The 19933-nt window shown below is 55.0% G+C and overlaps 3 protein-coding genes across 3 annotated transcripts; 1 reads left to right on the forward strand and 2 right to left on the reverse strand.

Moving 5' to 3' along the window:
• Positions 1 to 4: 4 nt before the first annotated feature.
• On the reverse strand, positions 5 to 958 carry LOC121162944 (olfactory receptor 7A17-like). The gene has a single exon (XM_040990167.1). It carries the CDS (start codon positions 956 to 958, stop codon positions 5 to 7), a length of 954 nt encoding a protein of 317 aa, XP_040846101.1.
• A 9832-nt stretch (positions 959 to 10790) lies between these two features.
• FBXW9 (F-box and WD repeat domain containing 9) lies at positions 10791 to 15512 on the forward strand. The gene is made up of 10 exons (XM_040990286.1): positions 10791 to 11225; positions 11776 to 11915; positions 12430 to 12558; positions 13557 to 13669; positions 13781 to 13872; positions 14242 to 14390; positions 14512 to 14625; positions 14722 to 14811; positions 14921 to 14986; positions 15179 to 15512. Exons 1-10 carry the CDS (start codon positions 10835 to 10837, stop codon positions 15251 to 15253), a joined length of 1359 nt encoding a protein of 452 aa, XP_040846220.1. The 5' UTR covers positions 10791 to 10834; the 3' UTR covers positions 15254 to 15512.
• A 183-nt stretch (positions 15513 to 15695) lies between these two features.
• On the reverse strand, positions 15696 to 16029 carry GNG14 (G protein subunit gamma 14). Its single transcript, XM_040990287.1, has 2 exons — positions 15937 to 16029; positions 15696 to 15821 (listed from the first exon to the last, which is right to left on the reverse strand). Exons 1-2 carry the CDS (start codon positions 16027 to 16029, stop codon positions 15696 to 15698), a joined length of 219 nt encoding a protein of 72 aa, XP_040846221.1.
• Between the last annotated feature and the right edge of the window lie 3904 nt (positions 16030 to 19933).

Consider the following 19933-nt stretch of genomic DNA (forward strand, 5'->3'; position numbering starts at 1 on the left):
TCTATCAAGGTGAATTACCTGACATACTTCTGGTCTCCTTCCCAAAGAATGACTTCAGGGCTCTGTTAATATCTTTATTCCTCAGGCTGTAGATGAAGGGGTTCAGCATGGGGGTGACCACGGTGTACATGAAAGAGGCTGTTGCGGTTGAGTGTGGGTTTTGGGTAACAGCAGAGCTGAGGTACACACCTAGAAGTGTGCCATAAAATAGGGAGACGGCAGAGAGGTGAGAGGCACAGGTGGAGAAGGCTTTATACTTGCCCTGAGCTGACGAGATGGCACGGATGGCAGAGACGATCTTGGAGTAAGAGTACAGGATTCCAGCCAGGGGACACACAGCCAGCAGCATGGCGGTTAGGTAGATGACCATGTCATTAAGAAGGGTGTCGGAACAGGCCCTGTGGACCACCTGGTCCAGCTCACAGAAGAAGTGGGGGATGTCTAAGTGTGCACAGAAGGACAGCCGCAGCGCCAGGAAGCTGTGCGACAAGGAATTCAGGACACTGATGGCCCAGCACACCAGCACCAGCCGCGCACAGAGCCGAGGGCTCATGATGACCGCGTAGTGCAGGGGGTGACAGATGGCCACAAAGCGGTCATAGGCCATCACGGTCAGCAAAAATATGTCCAATCCCGAGAAAAGCAACAAAAAGAACATCTGTGTGATGCAGCCCGCGTAGCTGATGGCTCTGCTCTGCATCTGGATGTTCACCAGCATCTTGGGGACGGTGGTGGAGGAGAAGCAGACATCCACCATGGACAGGTTGGCGAGGAAGAAGTACATGGGCGTGTGGAGGTGTGGGTCAGAGAGGATGGCCAGGACGATGAGCAGGTTCCCAATGACAGTGACCAGGTACATGGAGAGGAACAGCCCGAAGATGAGAGGCTGGAGGGCCGGGTCCTCTGAGAATCCCAGGAGAAGGAATTCCACAAAGCGCGTCTCGTTCTTGGCTTCCATGGCGTCGATGTGACTACCGCAAGGAGCGAGAACGGGAGGGAATCGGCAGGAACGTCGCCATTTGTAATTTTTTTCACCAATCTGTTGGATCCCTCTAAGAACCCCTCTGCTCTGTCTTTGAGGAATCCCTAGGCGGTGCCCCTCACTTCCTCACGAGGCTGCGCATGAACTTGACCGTGGCACGTTGACGTCTCGCCGTGTTCCAGGCACGGTCTCGACAGTGTGTGAGCGTCGCTGAGACACGGACGTCCCTAACACTGAAGAAGTGTGGACAAAGACAAATCACGCAACACATCCCAGGATGCTGACGCGTGCTGGGAAGGAAGGCAACGAGCTTCGGAACATGGGGTTAGATTGATTGTACTGTATTTCTTTTAAAAAAAAATGTATTTGGGTTTTTTTATTATTACAAAGTCAGATATACAGAGAAAAAGAGAGACAGAGAGGAAGATCTTCTGTCCGTCGATTCACACCCCAAGTGGCTGCCTAACAGATGGAGCTGAGCCTATCTGAAGCTAGGAGCCTGGAGCTTCTTCTGGGTCTCCAATGTGGATGGAGGGTCCCGTGTGGGCAGCCCTTGACTGCTTTCCCAGGACACAAGCAGGGAGCTGGAATGGGAAGCGGGGCCTCCAAGATCAGAACCGGCTCCCGTAGGGGATCCCGGTGCATTCAGGACAATGACCTTGGTCTCCAGGTTACTATGCTGGGCCAGGGATGTACTTAGTTTCCCATAACTCAGCTTATAAGGCTAGGAAGACTAGCAAGCAAGCTGGCATTTGAACAAAACTGAAGAGCTTAAGGAACATAAAGCAGGTGCACACTGCCTGGGAAATGATACATCTGGCAAGAGACACACGGGTCATGCAAAGACCCCGTGGAGGGGACTGTTTCAGATGTTCAAGGACACAGTGGCAGACTGTGACAACAGGAATGAGAAGCAAGAGCCCCACCTTTCACTTCGTATGGAACTCAGCTCTACATGGATCAAGGACCTTAATCTGCCCACCCCCAGAAACCATCCAACGATTTGAGGAAAACGTAGGAAGCACTCTCCAAAAACATAGGCATTGGTAAAAATATCTTAGAAAAGTTACCAAAAGCACAGGCAGTGGGTTTTTTTGGGGGGGCGGGGAGGAGACAAATGGGACTACCTCAAGGAAGCCCTGTACAGCGAAGGAAACAGCCAACAAAGTGAAGAAGCAACCCAAAGAATGGGAGAAAAATGCTCACACTATACAACTGTCCGGGGACTACTATCCAGGATTTGCAAGGAGCTTCAGAAACTCAACAGCAGCAGCCAGCCAAACAACCCTGTGCAGAAATGGGCGAAAGGAATGAACAGACGTTTTTCAAAAGAACAAATTTAAACGGCTGACAGACATATCAAAAAAGTGTCCGGGCTCCCTATTTATCAGGGACATGCAAGTAAAAACCACATGGAGGTTCCACCTAAACTCCGGGGAGACTCTACTAACAACACCTGCTGGCGTGGATGTGGGGAGAAAGGCACCCTCCATCGCTGCTGGTGGGAGTGCAGGCTAGTGCAACCACTGTGGAAATCAGTACAGAGAGTGCTAAGACAGCTGGAAGTTGCTCTGCTCTATGACCCAACGACCCTGCTTTAGGAATACACCCAGAAGAAATAAAGTCTGTATATGAGAAGGTGACCTATAATCCTATATTCACAGCAGCCCGATCTGCAGCAGCAGCAAAGACTTGGAAACAACCCAGGTGCCCGTTGAAGGGGGGACGGATAAAGAAACAACTGTACATCTATGCTGTTGAATACTACTCAGCATTAAAAAAAAGAATGAAATTCTATCATTCGCCACGAAATGGTCCCAACTAGAGACCATTATGCTCAGAGACATAAGCCAACGCTGAAAGGAAAAATATTGTATGTTCTCTCTGATATAAGACAACCGTCATGCAAAAGAAAAGATCAATAAACAGATAGGGAAATAGCCATGAGCTCATACTCAACTAGAGAATGGAGCATACTAGTGTCATGGAGACCAGCATACTGAGAAGTGAAGCCACATTACGGTGTGTGTCTCTGTTCCTGAATAAAAGATGGACTCCCAGTGAAACTTCAACATATCTTGGCAATCGGATACTGGACTTGCTACTATTGTGTATATCGGAAGAAGTTTAAACAGCAGATAACTTCTTAATGACTTATCTCCTTTTATTTGAAAGGCAGATTTACAGAGGAGAGACAAAAAAAAAAAAAAAAAAAAAAAACCGATCCTGGTTCACTCCCCAAGTGGGCTGCTGGAGCTGAGCCCATCCAAAGCCAGGAGCCAGGAGCTTCCTCTGGGTCTCCCGCACGGTTGCGCTCGACTCAGGATTCACACCCCTCAACTTGAAAGTGTTGTGAGGTTGTGACTGCGCCGAGAAGAGCTCAGCTCCCGGACGCCATGGCTTAGCGACCCGTGTCAGCAGTCTGACGCTTCTTGCGCAGCCGCCTGGGGTCTGGGGTTCCCTGCTGACAGCCTGTGCAGTGACCAGCCATCAAGGTGCTCGCTCAGAGGGGCTCTCAAGCTGCAGTGACAATCACATCAGCTGTCGCTGCAGACGACAAATTTCACCTCGCGGCTCTCCCGCTGCAAGCATTTCCTTGCGGCCAAAGCAAGCCGAAGGACTGTATTACAGCAATAACGTGAGGCAGCGGGGGGACAGGGGACGGGGGGAACGAGAGGGTGCAAGGGGAAGCCCCTGTGCCTATGCAACTGTAGCACGAAAGATAAAAACAAAGAGAAAAATTGATTACCCGAGAGAGCAAGCACAGATAACAAAGACTGTTATTATTATTATTATTATTTTTGCACCAAGTCTTTTAGAATGATTTGAGTGCATAAACTACGAACAGATTATTTTGAATTTTAAAAAAAGGAAATACTTTCTATTTTTTTTTAAAAGGAAATAAGGGGGAGGAAGGAACAAAGCTATTCCCTAAAATAAAAATAAATCAAAATTTGCAATAAATAGAAATGTGCCCGAGAGGGAATCTAACAAGCTCGGGGAACTCCCAAGAGAGCTCATTAAGAAGTAGAATTTCCTGGGTGCTGGCAAAGCACCTGTTCCAATTATAACTCCTGGATGCGCAGCCAAAAAAAAAACAGCAGAAGGTTAAAAATCAGTGCATCCAACAGGCCGACGCGATGATGTCCTTGTGGCAGTGAGGACCATTCATACCCAACACCACGATGGAAAGAAGTGAGCGAAGAGAACAAAGCAACGACCCCCCAAAGTCAACACACAAAGTCAACACACAAAGACCGGCATCACTGCACCTGCAGTGTTTTCTGTGTGTGAATCAGAATTATTTTCCTGTGGACTGAAGCGTTTTGTTTGCTCAGTTGGGTGGTCTGATAGCCCCCGAGGGAAGGTTTTTATTTTTTTTTTTGCCCTTCTTTTTTTAAATTTTGAAGTATTTTGCCTGTTATTCTTGTTTTTGAGTTTCTATCTTGTTTCGTAAGCCCCGCCTTGCCTGTCTTAGTTCCCAGTCGATCCTGACAGGGTCCAGTGCCTGGGGGTGCCGCGTGACATAGAAACAGATTTGAGGAAAAGGGAGAAGTAAGGAAACGACAAAACTTTACAGGAGAATAAAATCAGGTGCTTTTTTTAAAAAAAAAAAGAAAAATATTGGACACAGTTGAAGGAAGTTTCGAACGTGAACCGTGAACCGCATGGCAGTCGTTTAGAACGCAAGCGTGGATTCATTCATGAGTCAGTGACCATTGGCATGCCATTGCACGTTCTGATATAAACCAGATTCAATGTCCATAATGTGTTGTCTTGATCAGTAATTGTCTTCTAGATAATGCGGGCGCTTGTAGTCCCTGCTAAGTCCTATTCATTTTCGCAATCATTTGTTTAAAATATGTTTTCACACGCAAAAGCGTTTCACATTTTGCAGTATTCACTTCACGTCTGGACGTGACATGCATGCATCGTTTTCGTTCTTTAAGTCAGGGATCTTACCTCGCATCATGAGGGGTTCAGGACAAGAACGTAAAGCGAGAAGACTGAGGTAGAGCTGACCCCAGCCCATACATCCTTGCCATGCACATGGGAGACCCAGATGGAGTTCCTGGCTCCTGGGAAGGCAGCAGAAGCTGACCCCAGTCCATACATCCTTGCCATGCACACGGGAGACCCAGATGGAGTTCCTGGCTCCTGGGAAGGCAGCAGAAGCTGAGCCCAGTGCTTAGATCCCTGTCCTCCGTATGGGAGACCCAGATGGCGTTCTTGGCTCCTGGTTCCAGCCTGACCATCCCTGGATATTAGAGCCAACGGAGGCACCTCTCTCTCTCTCTTTCTGTCACTCTTTCAAACGAATGTATAAACAACATGTTTAAAACACGTACAATCAAACACCTTATGGTGAAAATGAACGTAGGTGAGCAGATAGAAAGACACAGTCAAGGTCTTCCAGTGAGTAAAACCTCCTGACCTGGACAAGGACTCCTGCTGTGTGGAGGATTATTTCCACGCGTTTGTGTAGACAGTACATCAGACGGAGAGCTGTTTAAAAGACTTTGAGAGGGATGGGTATTTTGCACAAGAGTGAAGGTGGGTATTTGATTTTTCCCCCCCCTACTGGTAGATTTTTAAAAATCTATTTTAAAAATTCAAGGTTTAACAATTTTTAAAATTTTTATAAAGGGATTCAGGCAAATGCATTTTATACGTTCAGTTTAGAGGCACAGCGATACACGGCCCTTCTTACGTCCCTTCTATTCTCCTTGAACTTTTAACATATATAAACTGGTGAAAAGAAGCAAGATCGAACAGCGTACTTTCCTCTCATCAAAGGGATATTAGAAGTTAAACATGCTTAAAAGTGATCTAACTTTTAGAAATAGATGTCGTCCCTAGGTCCGAAGCACCAACAAGTAGCAGAAATACAGACACAAATCAGAACTATCTACATATACACCCTAAAATCTGAAATTCAGGTTGCATGTCCTCAACCATCAATTTTAGCCCCGGATCTAAGGAAATGAAAAGAATCGCCAAAATTTTCATGAAGAGAGGGGTTAATAGCTAAATTTCAGTGTGCGTGAACATCCACGCATAGTCATTTTTTTCCCCCATAAAATTGATTTTCCGTGAAGTTCCTGAAGACCCCTGAGGCATATAAGGTGAAGTTCATGAGCGCGCCCGTTTTTGCCTGTTAGATGTTTTGGTTGTGTGAGTCAACCACACGCGTGAAGAGGCTACAGTGTGTGTGACACAGGACCCGCCTCTGCAGCTAGGGCTTGTCCAGGTCTGGATCTTTTTTTTTTTTTAAATATTCTTTCTTTATTTTGTAATTGATTTTATCTGAAAAGCAGAGTTACAAAGAGAGGAAGAGACAGAGAGATCGTCCATTATCTCATCTAACTCTCCAAATGGTCACAGCTCCCATGATGGCCAGGCCGGACTGAAGGCCAGAGCCCAGAAACTGGTCCAGGTCCCCCCCAAAACAGGAGGCTGGGACCCAAGCACCTAGATCAACAGTTTTGGATTTCCCAGGTGCATTGGCAGGGTTGGGTCTGAAACGGAGCAGCCGGGTCCTGAACCAGCACCCGTATGGGATGCCAGCACCACGGACAGCAGCCTAACCCAGTGTGCCACAGTAGGGGTTCCTTCACTGATCTTTTATGTAGTTTTAAAATGTGATGTTGGGGCTATTTCGTTTCTATTTTTCCTTCCTTCCTACTAGTTTTGGGTTAGCGTGTTCCTGACTGAGATCATGACTCAGTCAAGCAGGTTCTCCCTGCATCCTGCTCCCTCTTGGCCCACGTCTATAGAGTGTGGCTCTCAGCTGGCCGCCGGTGGATACTCTTGGCTGCTATTCTCTGAGCTTTTCCTGCAGCACCTGCTAGACTTTCAGACTTACCTGGAGGGGTCTTAGAGAAGCAGGTGTTTAACTGGAAATGCAAACCTATCTGTGGGAGCTTCCACATGGAGACGAGAACACTTTCCCCAATCAGGGCAGCAGGAAGGGAATGAGTGTCTGTCCCTGAGCTGGACACAGCCAAACCCCAGACAGTCAAGATGGTGGTTCCTGGCGGGAGAGCTGTGCACAGCTCCTTATGCCTGCTCATCAGACACGTTTCCCTCTAGGACTTCAGCCCCTGGGCGCATCATTGTCCTGGGGGACACTGTTCTGCACAATGAGGCAACTTTATTCCAACAGAGTCGTTCCCACAACGCCAGCCCAGAAGTAAGACAGATCCAATCCTCACGGTTTTATATCCCGTGGGAGCTTTTGCCCTCCGGAGACAAAACCTTCTGAAAGTCTATCACAGATCTACCACCCTTTCCCCAAAACCCAGGGAAGAGAAGTCGGTCTTGATTACATTGCCGGGCTCACCCAGGCATGGGCGTGTGGCGGAGACACGGTCCCCGTCCTGTTCAGAGTTGTCAAGTTTCAAATCCCACCTGCGGTCCCCAAGCACAGACAGCCCTGAACCTCTCTCAGATCTTCCCACGAGTCAGGCATTCCCTACCCCTTGTAACATGTGATTTTGCGGTGGCCCGTTACCCTGAAATTACTTCCGGATACAGCGATCAATGCCAACAGCAACAAGGACATGCCTGGCATCGGATCTCGTGTTTATTGGTAGCACTCACGGCCACCCGGACACACATGCTTGTTTGTAATACCTGCATTCACTTAAGTGACCGCTGAGATTCCCTTCTGCGTGATCATGAGAGATTTGAAGCGCATGCTTTTTATTCTTTCTGGAATAACATCCACACTGGACCACTAGTCTCCATTCCCAGAGTGGAGATCATCCTGGAGTTAGAAGAGCAGGTGGAGGGATGGTGAGGTGGAGGGAACATAACACGGAAAGTATCATTGTTTCCTTAAAACTACAAATATGAAATTTGTTCCCTTTATATGTACTTAAATTTTTTTTTTACATGTTAATGGATGCCCGCCATCAAAACCAAATACTCCATAGGGGATTGGGAAGGACTTAGGGAAAGTAGGAAAGTTAACAAGAGAAGAAAAGTTGCATGTCGTTTGAGAGGGCACACAACCTGCCCCTGCCGGGGAGCCCAGCCGGGTCCCAATGCATGCTTCCTACAGCCCATGTCCCAGGCATGGCAGGGGGAGGTTTGGGGTTCTCCAGCCCTAGCAGTGTGCGCTGGCACCATGCACTGTAAGCTTGCGGAAGGCTTTGAAGTGGAACTTGAGGGTGGAAAACTCGGCACTCCTTCCATTCCCACTGTTGGCTCCATTCCACCCCCAGATGGGCTTTGATGGCGTCTTCCTGGGGTGTGTGGATGATCAAGATAAAGCGACACGGAAAAAGAATGAGGAGATGGAGCTGGTGTGGCATGCATGGCAGCGCCAGCCTGAAGCCCCTGATCGCCAACCTCTTCACTGGCGAAGCTGTGGGCTGAGCTGAGCAGCTACCCACCCAGGGCCCCAGGCCCCAGGCTGCAGGGCTCCTAGTCCTGATTGAGTACACTGCTGTCAGTGCCTTAAATCCTTACTCCCTTGTGAACAAAGACCTAGAATTTTTCTCTTGTTACTGGTCCCTGCAAATTCTGAAGTGCACCCAGTGAGGAGGCAGGGTCAGTTTTGTCCCCAGGGCGGGTCTGGGTGCTGGGTCACCCCCCTTGAAACTGGAGTGGTCTGCAGGGCATGTTCCCCAACGTTTATGGACCCTCCGAAGAATCTACACTGGGACCTGCTGCGTGATGACAGGCCTCTGATGAACAACCCTTACGGCTCCATCCACAGCACCAAGGCACGGCTTGACCAGGTCACTTCCTGAATGTGGCCGCTGACCAAGTAACCCGGTTTCCAGAACCTGTGCGACTGAGGTATGCCCTAGCCCTTACGGGGCAGTCCCACAGTCCCCAAGTCCCCATCTGTACTTTAGCACCGTTCTCACCGAAGCATGCAATTAAACAACCTGGCAGTGTACTTCGCACCACTTCTGCCTGTTGGCAAATGTTTCTGGTATCAAAGTAAATTTATATTTTTACTTAAAAATTAGGAAAAAAAAAAACAACCCCTATGGATGTATTTGGAATACAGATGACAGATGGGGAGGCAAACACATTGAGTGAGAGTGAAACAGATCTTGCATTGACTACTCCACTGTGCATACACCTGCCACAGCCAGGGCTGGGCCCCGCGGAAGCCGGGACTGGGAACTCAGTACTGGTCTCCCACACGAATGTCAGGGGGCCAGATGCTTGAGCATCTCCTGCTGCCTCTCAGACCGCTCCGTGGCAGGAGACTAGAATCAGGAAGGCAGCTGTGATCTGAACCCCAGGCACTAGAACACAGGGCAAGGCATCAGATGAGGGATCTTATGTTTTTAGATACATCTGAGGAATCATCTAAACTTTGATGGAAAGGCCGGGGCCATGGTGTGGTCAGTTCCACCTGTGGCACCAGAATTCCACATGGGCACTGGTTTTCGTCTGGGTGCTCCACTTCCCATCCAGCTCCCTACCTGTGGCCTGGGAAAGCAGTCGAGGACGGCCCAAAGCCTTGGGACCCTGCACCCGCGTGGGAGACCCAGAAGAGGTTCCTGGCCCCTGGCTTTGGATCAGCTCAGCTCCAGCCATTGGCGACTGCCTGGGGAGTGAATCAATGGACAGATCTTCCTCTCTGTCTCTCTTCCTCTCTGTATATCTGCCTTTCCAACTAAAAAAAAAAAAATAAATTCTTTAAAACTTTTCTACCTGTCAAATGAAAAGCAAAAAAAATTGATGGAGGTGTACATGGATTTCCAACTCGTTCTAGACCAAAATCTGTTTATGTTTGCATTGCTTCCGTTCATTGCCTCTAGCCGCCTTGGAAATACCAAGACACACAGCTAGACAGGAGTGCCCCAGGACAACCCAGCCCTGTCCTGCCCAGGTCCTAGCCCCAGACTCAGCACTGTTTAGCCCCAGTCCTAGCCCCGGCCCTGCCCAGCCACTGACCCAGTCCCAGCCCTAGCCCAAGTCCCTGCCCCTCCAACTGCCTTCAGAGAAGGGGGATCCCTTGGTTCTGTTCATCCGTTTTTGTTTCTTTTTTTAAAAAAAACAGAAAACTATTCACCTTATTTTTTTTTTCCTTTTTCTATTTTATTTATGTCTTTTTTTTGCACAAGGACGTCCTCAGCTTCTCCTCCTTCCCTCGTCTCCCCCCGGGGCTGCGGACCCACTCTGGCCTGGGTCAGCGGCCCCTCCCTCGCCCTCCGCACCCCTGCCCGCTCCTGCGCGAGGGCTCCGGGGACCCTCTCCGTGGGTTCCCGTGCTGTGCCGGGGGATTGGCGCCGAGGCGGTGGCTTGTGTAGAACGTTGTTGAGTAAAGATCAGTTTCTTGTGAACCCCTTGTCTCCAGCCTCTCCTGTCCCCTAGACACAAGGTCGCGACCTGCGTCCCCCTGGCACACCCAGGGCTGCAGAGGGCGAGCAGGGAGGGTCCAGGGCGGGAGAGGCGGCTGCGCAGACCCTGCACCTCTCGGCTCACACAGCAGGCGTTGGGGTTCCATGCATGACTGAGCTTGATGAAGCAGATCTCTGGTTCACGATGAAAAGCCCCCTCCCCATCTCCCCCAAATTCAGCCTTGGAGTGGGAACCCAGCAAAGGCACTTTGCCATTCCGAGTTCAGCGTCACCTGCAACAGGTGCGCTCTGCAGGGCAGCGACTCTGCATCAGCACCTCCGCGGACGGTTGATTTTAAACAATAAAGGAGTGGGGTTTGCATTTCACTATCCAGGGCCGAGCGAGACCCCTCCCAGGCCTGCGGGTTCTGGGGCGCGGCGCCGGGCGTCATCAGGCAGCGCCGGAAGTGCCCTCGCGCTGCCTAGGAGACAGGACGCGGGGCCCACAGCTGCCACGGCCGGCCGCGCCCACCCGGTCACCATGGAGCTTCCTCCAGGGTCCTGGGACGATGACTCGGACCCGGAGCCGGAGCCCGATCCGGATGCGCAGGCCGAGGCCTACGTGGCCCGCGTGCTCAGTCCGCCGAAAGCCGGGCCGGCGCCTCCGCGCGTCTCGCTGCTGCCCACGCCCGCCCCGTCCCCGGGTGCCTTGGAGCCCCGAGCCGGGGCTAAAGTCCCCGCCGTCGGGGTGCCAGGCCTGCTGAACCTGCCTCCGGAACTGCTGCTCGAGATCTGCGCCTACCTGGACGCGCGCCTCGTGCTCCACGTCCTGCCGCGCGTGTGCCACGCGCTGCGCGACCTCGTGCGCGACCATGTCACCTGGAAGCTCCGCGCACAGCGCCGCGTGCGCGCGCCCTACCCGGTGGTGGAAGGTGCGCGCTCCCGGGTGTGGGGCCGAGAGCCGGGCTTCCAGTGAGGCTGTCCTGACTATGGTGGATGGCCAGGGGAAGGGGAGGTGGCCCGGGTACACGGTCCTAAGGTGGCTGGAATACAGAAAGGGCACCACGTGCGAGGTCCCGGAACTGAGTGGTCCTCGGGTTCCAACTGTGGAGGGGCTAGGCGAGGTTGACCTTGGCATTCAAAGGAAAAACACACTTGCCCCTCACAGGAGGAAACCCAAGAATGGCAAACTCTGAGTGTAGCCTGCAGTAACCGGTGAGGCTTGTTTAGGTGGTGAGATATGTCAGCCCCAGCCACCACAGACCCTGAAGCCCTGGGTCTCTTCGGATGTACCCCCCTAGTGTCCACCACGAGGCCCATGGGTCCCTGGGGTGCAGCGGGGAGAGGTTTAGTGCTAGGCCCGTTGGAGGTGGGGGTGGTATCGGGTGCATGAGCTCGAGGCTGGAGCCTGGAGTAGGAACTGAGTGGAGAGAGGGTCCCCAGAGCCATGGGGTGGCACCTCTGCTCATGGTATGTCCACAGAGGAAGACTTTGACTGGCCAGCGGCCTGCATTGAGCTGGAGCAGCACCTGGCACGTTGGGCAGAGGACGGGCGCCGGGCCGAGTATTTCTGCCTGGCCGATGGGCACTTTGCTTCCATTGACTCAGTGTTGCTGCTACAGGTGAGACAGGGCCGGGCAGCTGGTGGAGGGCAGCAGGACGGTAGAGGATGGTGGAGGACGGCGTAGTGGGTAGTGGCTAGTGGGCTGGTTGGGAATCGGGGGCCAGCTAAGGCAGTGGACTGGTGGAGGATGGTGGGCCAGCTAGGGGAGTGGGCCAGTGGCGAATGGGGGAGCCGGTGGAAGATGGGGTGGGCCAGTGGAGGGCAGTGGGCTGGTGGGGGCTGGTGGGCTGGTGAGGGGTGGGGGGCTGGTGGAGGGCCGGTGGAGGGCAGGTGGAGGGCAGTGGGCCGGTGTAGGATGGGGGTCTGGCTAGGGCAGTGGGCTGGTACGAGATGAGGGCCTGGCTAGGGCAGTGTGCCAGTGGAGGGCAGCGGGACGGTGGAGGACGGTGGGCTGGTGGACTGGTGGGCAGGCGGCAGGCCAGTGGAGTGCAGAGGATCGGCAGGCAGGCAGGTGCAGGGTGGCAGGCCAGCAGAGGGCAGCCTCAGACCACACCCTCTCCCTCTTTGCCCAGGGTGGGACCCTCTGCCTGTCAGGCTCCCGGGATCGCAACGTGAACCTGTGGGACCTGCGGCAGTTGGGGGCAGAGCCCAGCCGGGTGCTGGTCAAGGCCTTGGGGACCCAGCACAACAGCACCCACAAGGTGAGCGGCCCGGTGGCTTGTGGAAGGCGGGAGACATGCAGAGAGGGTTGTGGCTCAGGGCCTCTGCATCCTGGAACCTTGGGGGTTTCCTTGGAGAGAGGGCGTGTGGCTGCTGGGGTCCGTTTCCCCTTCTTTACAGTGGGGTTGAACGAGGTGAATTACCCATCAATATGGGCTTGCATGTGATACACCAAGGCCTTGGCACCCAGTAGTGCCAGCACCCTAAAGGGGTGCCAGTCCCCAATCCAGCTCCTTGGAAGTAGTTCTGAGAAAGAAGCAGAAGATGGCTCCCATGCCCATGTGGGAGATCTGGAAGAAACTCCTGGCACCTGACCCTCTGAGCTATCACCTGCCCCTTCCCAGGGTGCAACGGGCAGGAAGCTGTGGGTGGAGGAGTGGGCACCAGGACCCGGGCTGTGACCCTGGATGTGGGCACCACAGGCAGTGGAATATTAACCACCGTGCCAAACACCCTACCCCCCCCCAAAATTGAACTCTGAATAGTTTTTTTTTAAAATATGCGTTTCCCCCAAAAAAAAAATCTAAAAAAAAAAAGAGATTGATTTGAAAATTAGAATGGATGAGTTAGGTCTTCCGGCTGTTGGCTCATTTCCCAGATGGCATCGCATTGGGCTCCCCCATGGGTGGCAGGGGACTCAAGCACTGGGACCAGGGGCACTAGCAGGAAGCTGGCCTGGAAGTGCACCTGCCGGGACTTGAACCATCCGACATGGTGATTCTGCCTGCTATACCACAGTGTGGAGCAGTTCACTGTATCCTGAGTACCCTAACAGGTCCAGCGTAGGGCCTTTACAGGGCTTCCATTGGGGATCAGCCAGCCCCCTACGCAGGGCGAGAGGGGGCCCCCGTCCCCAGTGCAGGCCGTGGGGACCTGTACAGAGCTGACGGACCCACTCTGAGGCTCTTCAGCCGAGCCCAGCCACCCCGACGCTGGGCTGGAGACCCCTGTGTGTGACCCACTGTGGCCCACCCTGCAGGGCTGGGTGTGGTCGCTGGCTGCACAAGACCACCGCGTGTGCTCGGGCTCCTGGGACAGCACGGTGAAACTGTGGGACATGGCGGCCGACGGGCAGCAGTTCGGCGAGATCAAGTGTGAGGGGGTCTCCTGGGAAGGGGGTTCCAGGCCAGCCGCTGGCCCAGCCCCATCCTCACCCCCTTCTTCTGTGGTCCCCGTGTATGTGTGTGTGTTGTCTGTCCCCAGGGGCAAGGCCGCTGTGTTGTGTCTCTCCTACCGGCCTGACATCCTAGTGACCGGTACCTATGACAAGAAAGTGACCATCTACGACCCCAGAGGTGGACCTGGGGCCTGGGGGGGGGGGAGCAGCGGGGGGTCCCTAGAGATCAGGCTAAGGAAGGAGTGGAAGAGGGGAGCGGTTGGTCATCCATCCAGAGCCAGACCCCTCCTGGGCTGTGCTGGGGGCAGAGGAAGCCAGGCCACTTGATGGGCAGCCCTGGAGGGGCGGGGCTGGCGGGCAGGGCCGAGGGCTTGACGGGCAGCTCTGGGCTAGGGGTTGAGACCACAACACGGCGAGAGGTTGTCTTGTGGTGGGTGGGTGGGTTGGGGAATGAGACAGGAGGGACGAGACGGGGTCCGGGATCCCTCCGGGCCACGGTGTTGTTGGTGTTGGTGCGGGGCTCTGATGGGCCTCCTCCTCCACGCAGCCGGCCCGGCCCTGCTCAAAAGCCGGCGGCTGCACTCGAGCGCGGTGCTGGCACTGCTGGCCGATGACCACCACATCATCTCGGGCAGCGAGGATCACACCCTGGTGGTATTCGACCGTCGTGCCAATAGCGTGCTGCAGCGGCTGCAGGTGGAGACTCATGCCCCCCGCCGGGGCGGGCTGGGGGGGGTCTCCGGGGGGCGGGGGTGTGGTGGTGGTGGCTGTGTGCGGGCCCTGCCTGAACCCCTCTGTCTTTCCCCCCAACCCCCAGCTGGACTCATACCTGCTCTGCATGTCCTACCAGCAGCCCCAGCTCTGGGCCGGCGACAACCAGGGCTTGCTGCACGTCTTTGCCAACCGCCATGGCTGCTTCCAGCTCGTTCGGGTCTGCCTGGGCGCAGGGCGGGAGTGGGGAACCCTTCCCCTGGGTCCAGAATTCTCCACCGAGCCTCACCGGAACCTTCCCCCCCCCCCCCCCCAGTCCTTCGACGTGGGCCACAAGTCACAGATAACGGGGATCAAGCACTCGCTGGGTACCCTATATACCACATCCACCGACAAGACCATCCGGGTGAGGCTGCAGTCGCCACCCTCCCCGGGCAGCCCCCTTCCCCCCCCCCCCCCGCAGCGGGCACGGTTCCTGACCTCGACGCCCGACCCCTCTCCTTCCCCGCGCCCAGGTGCACGTGCCCACGGACCCACCCAGGACCATCTGCACCCGAAGCCACCACAACGTGCTCAATGGGGTAAGCCCTTTCCTGGCAGCGCTCGGGCACGCCCCACCAAGCCCTGTGCACAACCCCTGACCGCCTCACCCCGCCACCCCTACAGTGCTGGACCCCTAAACCTTGGAGCCCTGCCCTATATATCAAGACCCCCCTTCCCACCCACGCCAGCACTTCGGGCCCGTCCCTGACTTCCTCGCCCCTCGCCCCCAGATCTGCGCAGAGGGCAACCTCGTGGTGGCTGCCTCCGGGGGTCTGTCTCTGGAGGTGTGGCGGTTGCAGGCCTGACCAGAGGGCACGGCCCTGGACTTGGACTGACACGGACACTGCCCGTGGGTGTTGGGCTGCCAGGACCCAGCCTGTTTCCCTGGGGTCCCGTCGCCCATGATGTCCACCCCAATCTCCCTACCCCATGTTGGTGCTGCTTCTGCCCCCTTCCCGACCGCCCCCCCCTTGGCACGGGTCTGGGGGCACAAAGGATCCGGAGCTGAGGTGGGGGAGGTGAAGGGGGAGGTATCCCCTGGCGTGTGCACACGGCAAAGCAGAAATAAAGTGGGTTTATGGTGCGCATGCGTGTGCAGTGGTTGGACCTGGAGGGCTGGGAGTTCCGGACCCCCGTGTGCATGGGGCACCCCACCCTGCAGCCTAGTGCAGCCAGTGAGCAGGGTCGAGCCTTTACTTCATGTTTATTGAGACCCCTGTCCCTTCTCGCCTGGGTGTGGGGGGTGGGTCACAGGATGGCACAGGGAGTCTTTTCCTTGAAGGGGTTGGTGGCGGCCAGGATGCCCACGAGGAAGGGGTCACTCTTGGCCTGGTCTGTGCAGAATTGCAACAGGTCGGCAGCCGCCTTGGACACCTGCAGAGCCAGGTCCGTCCGGGTCAGCGACACCCTGTCCCCCTCCCGCCCCCCCGGGGAAGAGGGTGAGGTGGGAGACGCGCCTGCACTGCCCCCCCCATCCCCTCCCCTTCACCTTCACACGGTCAATGCCGGCCTCCATCCTTAGCTGCTCCACGGCCCGACGGGCCTGGCCGATGTCACTCCCGATGGCCATCTTGCTGGACATCTGGGGGTGGGGTGGGAGGAGCAGCAGGCAGGGCTGTGAGCTGGGGTGGTATGGCTCCAGGTCCCACCTGGGCACCCCCTCCCCAGTCCCCCTGGGTCACGCTTACCTTGGCTGAGGGCTTGATCCCAGGTCCCCACCTGCCCGTCCCAGTCCCTTTGGCCCCGTTGACCTTGGCTGAGGACTCCCGGCTGCCTGATCTTCCAGCTTTGGCCACGTGGCTCTGGCTCCCGCCCCCAGCGGCCTGGCCTCTGGGCCCCTCTGCTCGCCCCACCCCCACCCCCCACCAACACCCCATGGTGCGCACACTTTGAAGCCGGGGACTCTGTTGGAAGGAAATGTCAGCAGCAGCTGCCACGGGCAGCAGACAAATCCCGGCCCCCCACTCCCCTGGTGGTGTCACGTGAGCCCCCGGGGCCGTGGGGGAAGAAAGGGGGGACCCTATGGTACCCCTCTGACCTGCTGGGCCCCCCTGCTGGCTGTCCCCAGGAGCTCTTTCTCCACCAGCCGCAGCCCTGGCCCCATGCACGCCTCTGTGCTACCCAGGGCATGGGGTCCAACGTGCTGGGGGGCCCAGCCCTGCCGCCTCCCCCTGAGTACCAGTCTCGCCTCCCTTCGCTCCACACGCAGGGCGCTTGCCCTCCATGAAGCCCTTCTGCAGCACCCTCCCTCCCACCCCCCCCTGCTGGTCAAGTTCACTGCTATGTGCCCAGCTCCAAGCCTGGACCTCCAGCTCTGCTGAGTCCTCCCGCCCCACCCCCACTTCCATCTCAAGCGCCCCTGGGACCAGCCCTGTGGGTCTGGCCACTTGCGTCTCACTTGTCGGTAACTCCTGGCTCCTGCCATCCTTCCTGCCCTGGGCCAGTGCAGTCACCATGTCCTGTCGCTCACGTCCCCAAGATCGGACCTCCTCCTTGGTCGTTCCACTCAAGGCTCAGTAAAAAACGAAAGGGGGTTGAGCTGAATCGAGCCAGCACTGTGGCGTAGCGGGTAAAGCTGCTGTTACCTATGGCACCCGTAGGAGTGCAGGTTCAAGTCCTGGCTGTTGCACTTCCGATTCAGCTCCCTGCCTGTGGCCTGGGAAAGCTTGGGACCCTGCACCTGCGTGGGAGACCCAGACAGGGCTCCTGGCTCCTGGCTTTGGTCTGGCCCAGATTTAAGCTTGTTGTGGTCATTTGGGGAGTGAGCCAGTGGGTGCAAGATGTCTCTCTCTCTCTCCCTCTAACTTCTCAAATAGTCATGTATATATTTAAACTCTCCCGTGTTTTCTCAGCAACCGCTCACGTCCTCTGCCCAGCCACAGGTCAGACAGACCGGGAGCCCAGTGCCCAAGGCCTTGGCAGCTGCTCTCCCAGGGACACATCAGCAGGACACGGAGTAACTGGATGCAGGCAGTCTCAGGCGGCCATCGTGCTGAGGGCTGAGCGGGGGGAGGCCAAGGCCAGGACTCCTGGGCCGACCCCACCGCTCGGGGCCGCAGGTAGACGTGTTGGTGACCATGGCCGGGGGCGCGGAGGAAGATTTTTCATCTGCTGGTTCACTCCCCAAGTGGCTGCAATGGCCAGAGCTGAGCCAATCCAAAGCCAGGAGCCAGGAGCTTCTAGGTTTTCCCATGTAAGTGCAGGGTCCCAAGGCTTGGAGCCATCCTCAACTGCTTTCCCAGTGAGCTGGATGAGAAGCTGGGCTGCTGGGATTAGAACCAGCGCTCATATGGGATTCTGGAGCATGCAAGGGGAGGACTTTAGCCCCTAGGCTACTGCACCAGGCCCAGTGTTCATTTCTGTTTTAGAAAATTTTGATTTATTTTGGTCCTAGTGTGATGGCTCAGCGGCTAAATCCTTGCCTTGCAAACACCAGGATCCCATTTAGGTGCCAATTTGTCTCCTGGCTTCTCCATTTCCATCCAACTCCCTGCTTGTGGCCTGGGAAAACAGTGGAGGACGGCCCAAAGCCTTGGGACCCTAGAAATAGCTCCTGGCTCCTGGCTTCAGATCGGCTCAGCTCTGGCCATTGTGGCCACTTGTGGGGGTGAACCAGCAGATAACAGATCTTTCTGTCTCTCCTTCTCTCTGAAAAAATCTTACCTTTTCAATAGGAATAAGTAAATCTTGGATTATATTTGATTATTTTCTGTTTTGTTTTTTTTTTTAATTTTTTTTGAGAAGTATCTATGTGGGAGGACTCAGCTCTCTGGGGACGTGTCCAGGCTGATTCTATGATACTTCCGGTGGGCCTGGCTGCGGTCTCAACTTCCTCTTCCTGTCTGCTGAGGCAGACGGTTGAATTGAGTCAGTGGAACTCAGCCGATCAGGAATTGTGGAGGTCTCCAACTGAGGGGCCAGAACAAGCCCCCTTTCTTGTTAAATGGCTTGTTTTAGCTATTTGGGGGCAGTTATTATTACTGGGAAATAGCAATGAGAGTTCTAGGAAGATGAGGCAGTGGAATTGAGCAAGCTCTATTTTTTTTAAAGATTTCTTTTATTTTTATCGGAAAGGCAGATAAACAGAGAGGAGGAGACACAGAGAGGAAGATCTTCCATCCGATGGTTCACTCCCCGAGTGAGCGCAACAGCCCGTGCTATGCTGGTCCAAAGCCAGGAGCCAGGAGCCTCTTCCGGTTCTCCCACGCGGATGCAGGGACCCAAGGCTTTGGGCCATCCTTGACTGCTTTCCTAGGCCACAAGCAGGGAGCTGGCTGGGAAGTGGAGCAGCTGGGATTCGAACCGGTGGCCATATGGGAATGTTAGCACTTGGGACCCTGCACCCACATGGGAGACCCAGAAGAATTTCCTGGCTTCTGGCTTTGGATGGGTTCAGCTCTGGCCTCTTGGGGAGTGAACCAGCAGATGGAAGATCTTTCTGTCTCTCCTCTCTGTATAATCTGCCTTTCAAATAAAAATAAATACATCTTTTTTTTTTTTTTTTAAAAAAGCAGCTTCTGGGACTAGGCAAGGTCCTTATCCACTTGTAAGGGGACTGACTGCCCTTTCTCTCACTGCTACGGGGGCTAGACCCACCTGCCTGGTAGCCTGTCTAACCGGTTCCCTAAGGACAAGCTCACACACAAAGCAAAGACCACACTTACTTGTGCCCATCCCATAGCTGGCATAGTCCCATGCCATCCCAGAAGTGGGTCCTGCTCTGGGCTGGCGAAGAGGCCCCTTGAAATTAATTCCTCTGGGTCCTTATTTGGTCGCCTGCTCTGTTCTGCTCTCCAGATCCACCACTTACGAGCTGCTCCAAGTCTTTCTTTGGACAGGCCAGGACCGTCAAGGGCTCGGCGTGGTCCCCGGGGTGGGGGTGGGGGGGCGCTGCTTGAGGCTCTGCATCAGACCCGGGCTGGACCACACCTGCTGCTGCTGACTCCTGAGCTTGGCTCCACGGCCGCACCCAAGTGGAAGGGGTAGGCTTGGGCTGGACAGGGAGACGCGCAGAGGACACCAAGGGCCCAGGAGCATGTCCCACGCGTGGGAGCACATCTCTGATGAAGCTAGGGCATGGCCTGGGGTCAGCCATGGAGGACAATTGCATCCTGGTCACAGCTCAGCCTGCGATCTATACTACACACAGACTCTTAAAACTATAAAACTAAAACTAAAACTAAAAAAGGGTGCTTACCTTTAGTTATTCCATCAAGAGTGAGCTAGAGAGAGAGAGAGAGCTAGCGAGAAAGAGAGAGAGAATCTTTCGTGAGTAAGTCTGGACTTTGGTTCCTTATCAGAAAGGTGAACAGTTACCGGACCCGTGGGAACACGTGGTTTCCACAGCGCCCGGATGCGCACAGGGACAGAAGGCCACATCTTCTTTGCATGCTGCATCTGGCCAGCTCCATCCTGCTGGGTCAGTGTCCTGCAGAGCCCTGGGGACACCCAGCCAGGTGAGAACCTTAGGCCTGGGACCTGGCCAG

Source organism: Ochotona curzoniae, unplaced genomic scaffold (assembly GCF_017591425.1).
Source record: "Ochotona curzoniae isolate NIBS_2020 unplaced genomic scaffold, NIBS_Ocur_1.0 contig_605, whole genome shotgun sequence".
Classification (NCBI taxonomy): Eukaryota; Metazoa; Chordata; class Mammalia; order Lagomorpha; family Ochotonidae; genus Ochotona; species Ochotona curzoniae.